At 41.3% G+C, this 10,979-nt stretch overlaps 1 protein-coding gene across 1 annotated transcript; it reads right to left on the bottom strand.

Moving 5' to 3' along the window:
• Positions 1–544: 544 nt before the first annotated feature.
• On the bottom strand, positions 545–9,975 carry HSPB2 (heat shock protein family B (small) member 2). Its single transcript, XM_063435937.1, has 2 exons — positions 9,670–9,975; positions 545–1,130 (listed from the first exon to the last, which is right to left on the bottom strand). The coding sequence occupies exons 1-2, from the start codon at positions 9,761–9,763 to the stop codon at positions 661–663; spliced, it is 564 nt and encodes a 187-aa protein (XP_063292007.1). The 5' UTR covers positions 9,764–9,975; the 3' UTR covers positions 545–660.
• Between the last annotated feature and the right edge of the window lie 1,004 nt (positions 9,976–10,979).

The raw sequence follows: 10,979 nt of genomic DNA, 5'->3' as shown, positions 1-10,979 counted from the left end.
GGGTAGAGCGTTGTATATGAAACGATTACAATATTGCACTATTAAAAACACTGCCTTCGTTCTTTCCTTACTCGGTTTTTTATTCTTGCAGACCATTAAAACCTCTGCCACTTTTTACATAGTGCCATTGTCTTTTCGTAGCCTCAGTTTAATATTTTTGGATACACTTTTTAAATAATTTTTTAAAAATATTAAAATATCAAAAATTTATCATATACAAGCTAGGATGTCAGTGTATCAAAATATTAACATAGTTATTTATTACCATATTCATATAATATATTGTATTAAATCATTTCAAATGTTTATCCAAAAATATTAAATCATTTGAAAAGTTTGTCCAACAATATTAGGCCATAGTTAGGCCAGTCATTTAGAACAGTAACACAGGATTGTATTTATTTATTAACCAAAAGACATGGACTGCATTGTTTATACAAGTTCATTTTATTGCAAACTTTATTGTGGTGGAAATCTTGATAAATTCAGTTTAATAATAAATTAAAGGTAACTGAAATTTCATTATTTATTTGATACTTTTTTCTATATTTACTGAATAATTATTTTCAATAAGATTACATTACAAACAAAATTACATCTATTCAATTATAGATTTTCAACTGCATGCTGTTCAATAATGTATCCTAGTAAACAGCTATTTCAAACAACTGGATTGCGGTCTTGTTGATTCTTTGCCTTCTCCTCTGTTGAGATCCTCTGTTCCATATCTGGTGGTGTCTGGACTTCTACCTTCACAATGTTGACTTCACTTTTCAGATCGATTCCTTTCTTGGGAGCTGCAATGCTTAAGATTCCATCATGAGACAAAGTTGCCTTCACTAGAAGAGGGTCTACATCCAAGGGCAAGATATATGTCCTCTTAAATGTCCTTGTGATAAAACCATGCCTATCTATTTTCTGTGGGTGCTGAGCCGCGACCTCGAGCAAGTTGTCTATGGTCCGAACTGTGATCTCATCTGGGAGAAAATGACACACATCTAAGAGTACTTGGAATTTGTGTTCGTTTTGGCTAATTTCAGAGTAGCCCTTATCTGCCTGCTTGTTGATCCTGGGCCTGATATAATAGCCGTGGTACAGTGTTGGGCATAGAAGGTCTTCTGGGGCAATACCTGGAAAAGACGTTAAAAAGAACATATAGTATTATGGTGGATTATTATCTTTACAAATGACTGCCATGGGTAACAACTAAAACAATCATTAATATTTTTTTTAATTAAAATAAAAGTTATAAAACTGTTGTCTGCATTATTTTAATGGTATTTTTCATATTTTATCAAACTCCTACATAATCTTCTCAACACTGTAAAAGCCAGGGTCTCCTGTCCTGAGGCACCCTTTGGGCTGATTTCTTTTGAATGTCAGGCGATGTGAGGAACCCAATGCGCTGGTTGTCCTCTTGCAAAGCGCGAGGATGTCCAGCATCATTTTATGGAGTCAAACTCCATGAAACTGCAATAAGTGCCTCTAGTGGGTGTCTGGTAGACAGCCACTAAAACTAGTCTTAACACTGGTATTTCAAATTGCAGTTTGTCTAAAACTGCAATGTTTACATGGCAGCACAAAGTCTGCCCCCAGTGGCTGTCTACCAGACAGCCACTAGAGGGCTTCCTGGTTTGAAGCGGACCTTTCGTCCGGTATCTGACGCTGGATGCCTTCACACTCTGCATGAGGACCTCCAGCATCAGATTTTTCCCCATAGGAAAGCATTTGCTGTGCATGCGCATTAAAGCCTGCTCGTCGCGAAACAGAGGAGGAAGAGGAGCTTCGACCCAGCGCCAAGGGACATCGGTGCAGGGAAAAGGTAAGTAAATAAAGGGTTTTTAAGGATATGGAAAAACTGGTGAGTATAAGTGTTCAATATCTATAATTAGCAGCAAATCACAAACAAGGGGTTCTCTCCACCCTTGTGAGGTGGATAGTAAAGATAACATGTACCGGGGAAGGTGGCGTGCGAGGGAGGGGGGAGGCAGGGGGAGTGATAGTGCTAGCCAGCTTTGTATTCCTGGCACTATAGTATCCCTTTAAAAGAACAGGGACACTGCATCTCAATGAGACAAAGTGGTCTGGATACCTATATAGTGTCCCTTTAATGATTAGTTATTGTTAATGCAGTATAATTACAATTAAAATAACATAATATAAATAACAGCTTCAGTTATTCTAATGCTACCCTGCAATACATAGTTTCCAATCCATAAATAAACGTGTATACAGGGAGCAGCGTTGTTACATTAAAGTAACTCATCAGATCTTTTTTTTTTTCATTCTTTTTTTTTGCAAGTTAGTACAATCATTACAGCATGACATGTGCTTTGCAGGAACGGTAAAGTGAACACAAAATAGATTTTTAGAGTATTACACATTGCAGGCATCAACTCAATTTTTATAAGCTAGATGTCTATGGGACCCTCTCTTAAACTAGAGTGGTGTGAGGCGCGTCTTGGGGGTGCTGGAATGAAGCTTCAGGTGCCTATGTATTAGGTTCTTAACGCAGTTAGCCGGGGCTTATTAAGGCACTGTGGGTGGTATTATAGGTCTGTAGCCTTCATAGGAGGCTACATAGGAGACATTAGTGGTAGACTGACATCTAGTCAGAAGGCCTGTGTCCCATGCTGAGCGTGTTATGGCAAACTAATAACAAACTGAAAATAATCACTGGTCACGCTCTATGAGGTGGGGGGAGGGAATAACTAAACAAATAATGTAAACATTAGCTTACAGAGCCAGTATAGATGTCAGGATAGGATCATTGTTTCATTTTATTCTGTTAATTATAATTTAATTATAATTAACGGCATTTTAAGTGTATTTTAACCCTTATAGGCACCCAGACCACTTCAGCTTAATGGAGTGGTCTGGGTGCCATGTCCAGCTAGGTTTAACCCTTTTTTCTATAAACATAGCAGTTTCAGAGAAACTGCTCTGTTTATATTAGGGTTTATCCAGCCTCTAGTGGCTGTCTCATTGACAGCCGCTAGAGGCGCTTGTGTGCTTCTCATTGTGAATGCTTTCCTATGAGACTGGCTGAATGCGCGCACGGCTCTTGCCGCGCATGTGCATTCAGCCGAGGAGGAGATCTCCCTGCCCGGCGCTGGAGAAAGTGGTAAGTTTAACCCCTTCCTCCCCCTAGAGCCCGGCAGGAGGGGGACCCTGAGGAAAACGAGTATGTTTTCCTGGCACTATAGTGGTCCTTTAATATTAATATATATATATATATATAATTATTAATATTAAAATATACTTTTATTGATGATGTACAGGCATACCCCGCTTTACGTACACTTGCGAGTACGGACATACCCGTGCCTCGTCTGTCAGCAAGGGAACAGGAAATGGAAGGTTCTATTCTCGCCCGGAGCAGCTCAGTTCAATGACTTTGGGGCAAGAACTTTTCACACCTTCTGACATGGCACAGGTTAATCATCTCATTCCGTTTTTGTTGTATGGGTTGGGTTAGGATCAGGGCCGGATTAAGAGCCCAGTGGGCCTGGTGCTGATAATTATGATGGGCCTAATTACAAAATCTTATTGACCAAAAACACTAAAACAGTCCTACCTCCTAAGCGTCATGTATCTGATGGAGATGGTGCTGGAGGGAAACTCATAGGATGCAACTATGAGAAAACACAAACCCTTTGCTAATCTCACGCTTTCATCTTTCAAGTAAACCCATACCCCCTAACAGCAGTGTCCAGTAAAGCAGGAAGTCTATGGATGCGGTAAAAGGGTGGGCCACTGCCACAAATCACATAACCAGAACGTCCGAAAGGGCGAACATACACAAAAAGGGTGCATGTCTGTGTCCCCATGTCTCCCAGTCCCTTAGTGTCTGTGTCCCCATGTCTCCCAGTGTCCCCATGTCACTAGGACACGAGGGGACACTGGGAGACATGGGGCACTGAGACACTGTGATATATGTAGGGGGCACTGGAGACTTGATAAAGACCTGGGTACGGGTCAAAACTTCATTTTACATACATGCTCTGGTCCCACTGTGTACCTAAAAGTGGGGTATACCTGTATGTGTATGCAGGGCCGGCCTTTGGGGTGTGCGAGCTGTGCGGTCACACAGGGCGCCATAACACAAGGGGCACCCTGGCAGCCGACACAGCTCGCAAACTGAGTCCATCCTATTACTCCCTGATGGTCCAGTGGTGCACCTAGCAGGAGCTGCAGCCAGATCATCATAACTTCTCCCTCGCGGTTCTGGTGCTCAGTTAGTGAGTCAGAGGCAGCCTCAGAGATTGCCAGCCTGCGCTCTGACTGAGCTCCCAGGCAGACCCCAGGATTGCGACCGCTGGCGTGGGATCGGCGGGGACCCAGTAAGTATGAAGGACGACGGGGACGTTCTATGCCGCCCGCCGGCATTTAGGACCGCCTAAAAATGGACGACATGGAACACCCGCTGTCCTTAAGGGGTTAAAGGACAACTATTGCCTGAAAAATATTTTTAAATATAATAAGACTTTAATCAAGTTTGAAAAGAAAATAGATTTGATTTTATATTACTATATGTAATAAAATGAGAAAACACATCCTTACTCTTCTCTGTTTCACTACCTGCACAGAAACAGGGAAAGCCAGAGAGGCCAAATGTTATTTTTTAAACACTGCCCGACATGGCTGAACGATCCCGATTTATACTAAAAGTAAGGATGAGTTTTTATCATTTTTCTATTTATACTTCCTTTTAAAATATATATAAATTTCAGTATGTGATAAGATTATTAGATAAAAAAAATATTTTTGGGGTGACAGTTGTCCTTTAACCCCCATGCCACTGTTTCAGCGCACCCTGTAAGGACACATGATCACCTAAGCCACTCTGGAAGGTTTGACTGAGTGCGTGTACTCTTGTATGGCACTGTCTAAGCAGGTAGCTGAGTGCACATGAGTGTGTTTGGAGGAACTATGGAGATAAATGCATTTTATACTTACCTTTGCTAGATTGCAGATCTAGTACTCAGAGGAATGTGAAATCCAACATTACTGATTCAATAAATTGAATAACTGCTATAGTACATGAAAGTGCATACAATAAAGTCCCTTAATTTAAAGGTACACTGTAGGCACCGTAATTGCTTCATCACGTTGAAGTGGTTATAGTGTCTGGAGTTCCCTGGCACTGTCCTTCCATTTAGAGCTAAGCTACTTTTAATGTGTTAATTCTAAACAAGAATCTGCACTGTGCTGCTTGGGAAAACAAGACAGCATTAGGTTGAGTAGTAATTGCTGTCTGTAATTGGCTGAGAGTGTCAGCTGACTGTTTTCAGCCTACCACAGTATCCGTTGCTGGTATGAATCTGTATTGCTTCAAGGAAGTGTTATCGATGCCTTAGCCATACCTCCAGTGGGGGCGGGGCTATGGGAAGCCTGGGACAGTGCCACATGATTCAAGGCACTATAACCACTTTAAAGAGATGAAATGGATATAGTTCTGTGATCTTTTCTGTGCGCTGCTTGAAATCATAAGCTGAACAATTCGCTGAGTAAGCACATATTCTAAGACAAAATAATAATACTGAACAATAATACTGAACATATAGGTAACAAGCTTGTTCAACATGTCTAGGGATATAATAGAGGACAGGCTGATGGTTTGATTTGTCATGTTTGGCTTTAGTGTCTGTAGTCGTGTATAAGCGTAGAGTGAAGCATATCAAGACTATTCGGTTCGACTTGTGTGCTTGTGTGGTTGAGGACCTAATGGCTGCTCGCAGTAATGGCTGCATGTACAACATATTATCAACATTACAACATTATTATATTAAGACATCCGTGCGGCCAGGCTAACTGACTTCGCTTCAGGTTTAGGGGCGTCAAGAACAAGCCAACCTCACACTGACGCCAGGCTGTATGGCAGGGGACTCGTGTGGGTCCCTCTCTGTTAGGCAATCTAGTCGGGGCAAGCTTGTGTCATGTTGGTGTCTGGGAGAGTACTCCCAGCGCGTCCGAGAGCTGGGCTCATGAACGTGGGTTCAAAAATATAGTGCTACGCCTGCAAGGCCTATGTAGCAGAATTGCATTGCAAGTTATCACTGAGAGTATTAGTTAAGAGAGTATATCACATGTTAGATTTACTGATCAAAGCTTCGCTGGTACAAAAGAGATTAAATCAAATTAAACAAATTAAACAAGAAGTATGAACTATGTACGTTCTGAGTGTGGATATCGGAGCCTTAGTCTGCTTGCTGTTACCATGTCTCATGTGATGGTATATTGTATAGACATGGCCCCTGCCCCACATGTCCCCCGGGCTGGCCCCCTTCAGCCAATGCCCACAGGGTTTACCGGACTGTCCAGCACGTCGGTGGTCATCCAGGCGGCAGCTCTCTCGCTTGGTAAGGGGTTGCCCAGCCTCGGGCGGCATGGTGGGCAGCTCGGAGGTGACCACGTTGGTTTCTGTATGTTGCTTAGGACAGGTCGTGGCGCTTTGGGACTTGGTGTTTTACGGCAGCGGGCAGGACGTCTGTCCGCATCTCGGTGTCTCAGCCTGTAGCGTTGTTTCCGCAGCTTGCGTCGCTTCAGTGTGAGTGGAGTAGTGCTCCATGTTGCGTGCTTGGTCTCCCTTGTCAGGCTCCCGTGTGGCTTTCGCTTGCCTTGCCCTGTCGAGCAGCATGGCCCAAAAGTTGTCAAATATGGCTCCCAGAGTGTTTGTTGCTGTGGCTTTAGGGCCTACTGAATCAGGCTGCAGCAATGTCCAACCTCGTGTTGCAGAGCTTGGCGTCTCCGCCATCTTGGATGTCTCTGGCACCATGTGGCTTGGGAGTTCTGCAGGGCTCACAGGAGCGTCCGCGCTTAAGGCAGCCTAGGTACTCAAGGACCGGGATGACCCCCACCGGTCCACAGGGGGGGGGGAGGGAGGTGGTTTGAGAGTGCCCCTTTGTCAGCCAGAGAACCGGGAGAGCGGCCGTCTCTCCTCGGCTCCCACCCTCACAGGCCGCTGGTCTCGATTTGGTCTGTCTTGCACCGGAGACCCAAGTGACGGGTATCCCCGGGTGCAGTGCAGTGTCCTGGTCCCGAATATTGTGTTCAGCAGTCGGTGCGCTCGGGTGGTCGGGCGATAGACCCAGAATCTTAGCTTCAGACTCGGGAGCCCTCACCATGTACGTCTGGTCCGCTTAGTAGTCAGGCCCCGACTGTTATTTTTTTGTAGTTGAGAAATCCTATAGAAATCAAAAAATATATTTGTCAAGATAGACCTGATTGGTGATGTGTGTGAAAACTCAAATGTTGATCTTATGGTCTCTCTGGTGAGAAAACACACTATTTTAATGTCAATCAGGCAGCCACGGGAGACGCTTCCTAGGAAGTACTTTCAGGAACTGAAAGACTTCAGGTTTGGCATCCCCAAATAAAATCAATACTTCTCCCAGAGAAGCATGGGATTCAGTGATAATCACAATGATCTCAGACGAGGATTAGTGGCTGCAGCACCGAGACCCTGATGGTAAGGGAGAAAGGAGTCCGGCTATTTTGGCTACTTTGGCTATTTTTGCGCCTTAAATTTGAAAATTCCCTTTGAACTCACTTTGTATTCTCACTTCAGTGAATAACAGTGTGATTTTATAAATATACTTTTTTGTTTTTAGAATGCTAGAGTGTTCCCTTAACCCCTTAACCCCTTAAGGACCAAACTTCTGGAATAAAAGGGAATCATGACGTGTCACACGTCATGTGTCCTTAACCCCTTAAGGACACATGACGTGTGTGACACGTCATGATTCCCTTTTATTCCAGAAGTTTGGTCCTTAAGGGGTTAAGGGGTTAAACGCTATATTATTATCTTCATAAAACTTAATAGATCTTGATAAAATAAAAAATAAAAAACATTTTATAAAATGTGAAAAGACTGAACAAAGGAAATTGAAAAATCACAGACAGCTAGGACTAAGAGTGACATACTCACAACCGATATACGTAGTACTGCATTGCCGGGAGGGGCTGATTATGTAATATTAAATAACTAATCTCTCTGCCGTCTCCTTCTCTGTTTATTGAATTAAATAACGATGTTACATTCAAATATTGTTAATAGTTTTGCTAGAACATCAACTTTTTATTTATTTTTTTGCTGAAATGACTCTGTTTTGTTTTTTTCAGATGTCTGCCGCACCCCCCCTTTCCGATCATCTCTTTCCCTACACTTGCAGATTCCTTCCCTGTGATACCCGTGGGATGACATTGCAGATCTTGGGAAATATGATGTATACGGGATAAAAGATAACATCTCGTAGTTATTATAGAATATAGTTACAAGGCTAATCTAATGTCAGTTGTGCTGTGTGTTTGTCAGACGAAAGGTATGCAGAGTCATCTCAATGAAATGTCAGAGCATAGTCTCGATCTGTGCCAGCACACAATCAGATGAAGAGCAGCTGTCTGTCCTATTTATATATCTCCCTTCCTTGGGTATTAGCTAAACAACATAAAGTTGCGCTTAATATATGTCAAGCGTATCAATATGGAATAATTAATATATATTAATTAATATATATCAAGCGTATTCCAATATGGAAGCCAACGTTAAAGTTTCTTGGAAAAATATTATTCATCTGGGCAGGGGGCATAGCTTAAAAAAATCTACATGCATCTTACGTGTCCTAAAAATACACTAAGAAAACTGTTATTTTATTTTTCGTTTTTGTGGTGCATGTAGGAAAAGACAAATTGTTATTTATTTCGCAATCGGAATCCATTTTAGTGTCATATTTTTGTTATAAAATATTACATATGCGCTGTAACCTGTATATGTGGGCGTTTCGTGAAGGTGTTGTCCATGAAATGAAGATGGCTTAGTAAATGGGGATGTGGGCAGGTCAAAGTAGACCTTGTGGGCAGGTAAAAGGTAAATTGGTAGGGATTCAGTAAACATAGATGGACTTTGGACTGATATAGCCAATGTCTGTACAAACCTGGACAGATTGAATACTAAGTCAGTTTCATTTCCATCGAGATTTTAGATGGAATTCCACATATACAGGTAACAATGTATCTGTAAGATTGGATGACAAAAATATGACAATAAAAATGGATTTTAAGTGAAAAATACATAAAAATCAGTCGTATCCCTCATGCAAAAGTAAATAAATAAATATATGAATAAATAAAAATGTTGTCTACCTAGTAGGGGCACCCATTAGTCTGTATTTTAAATAGTTCAAAAGAGAAATACTGTCACAGAACAAATGGGGAAAAGGCATATTTAACAAAAACATTTAAACGAACCTAAAAAAACAGCATAGGTAGGAAAAATAGTAACATGCCCCTTGCTATCACAACACAAGAGCAATTAAGCAGTGACCGGTCATATAGAAAAACTACTGCAACGTACATACATCAACTGAACGCTGGAAGCATTTATAGGGTCATCTCCAATTTCTAATATATACACATCACTGCAAGCAATAATAAAAAACATCTTTATGTGTATGGACAGAACTGTACAGGAATATATAAAACTATTTGTAAAGAATCTCATCTTGACAATGCAGTTTGATTGAAAATGATGCTAAGTGTTTATTAAAAAGCAAATTATTGGATGTTGTTCTAATATCCATCTGGAGTACCGAGACTGTTCTTGGATGATCCTTTATGACCACTTTAGTAATTACGAGAAATCTAAAAACTCCCATTTATTCTACTTACCTTCTGCAAAATTCTGATCAAAAATCTTTGTAGGGTTAGCAAATTCATATTCTGCACTCACAGGGTAAGCATGGGGCACCGTTCTACCTTCCATTGGAGAAAGACAGACACTTGTAGCTTCACAGCAAAGGCTGTAGATGGTATATCTGAGATTCTGGACAGTGGCAGACAAGTGAGGGAACAGACTCTGGGAGTAAAATTTTTAATAAGTGGTACGTTAATGGGAGGAGAAAGTTATGGTAAGAAAAACGATCAAAATAAACTTAAATACTACGGCTTAAGGATGTCCATGAATAGAAAACATAATTTGTATTGTGTTCCACGGGGAACTGATTCATTGTGTGCAAATAGATATAGCATGCCAACAGCATAGAACATCCTGGAATAGAATGCTATGTATAATGATGAAATAGTCTCTTAGCAGGGGCAGTTGAAACTGTAATCTATTTTCCAATTGATGACTTGACTACTCGTTTTAAAGGGACACTCCAGACATCTAAATAATGGGAACATATCTGTTAGTAACAGACTGAAAATTCATCCTGATTAATTTTTTTGCACTATACCCGATTTATAGGTGTGTTTTTGTGTTTCTCGTCCTTTGGAGAATTTAAGGGCTTCCTATGACAAACTAACTTTATCCCATATATAGTCTATTTATGAGTTCATATGCTACTTCTCCTCTAAAGATAGTAAATTAATATCACTAGAACTTACTAGGAACCAACAGACACAATCTGAGCTGTCAATGGCCAAACACTCACTGATTTGAAAAATCAAAGTGAAGAAAGAAAATATGTTCTGCAGGACCTCATATTATCATAAATGGAAAAAGAAGGCTGAGTTCCACAGTACCCACTGATATCCCCCTAGGCATGAGAGAAGGAAACTCTTCCTCAAAATGTTTTCAGGTCCCACCATCACTTACTAACCAGGAAAGGCCTAACAAGAGGTCTTTGCTCATTCTAGGGGGTATCAGTGGGGTTATAACCCAGCACTGAACTTCATCAAGGTATGAAATCATTAGGCCCAGTCTACTGGCACTCCACCAGTGACCATTCCTTATTATACAAGAATGTATATGTGAGCTGTACTTACCAGCACTATTCTGTATGCATTGAAAATACAAGTTGATACTTGGGGAAATAGAGGAACCTAAATTGTTACTAGTCATGAGTAGACTGCTTGTAAGTCCTGTCCATCAGGATGTCCACCACCCATCTGAGCATTGCCGTTAAGATCCAGAAGAATGATAAACACCTGCAGCGGTCACTTCTTTTTTTTGCTCTGGTACCCATAGCCACATAATA

Source organism: Pelobates fuscus, chromosome 11 (assembly GCF_036172605.1).
Source record: "Pelobates fuscus isolate aPelFus1 chromosome 11, aPelFus1.pri, whole genome shotgun sequence".
Classification (NCBI taxonomy): domain Eukaryota; kingdom Metazoa; phylum Chordata; class Amphibia; order Anura; family Pelobatidae; genus Pelobates; species Pelobates fuscus.
Note: the sequence above shows the minus strand (reverse complement) of the source record. Positions and strands in the feature narration are given on the sequence as shown.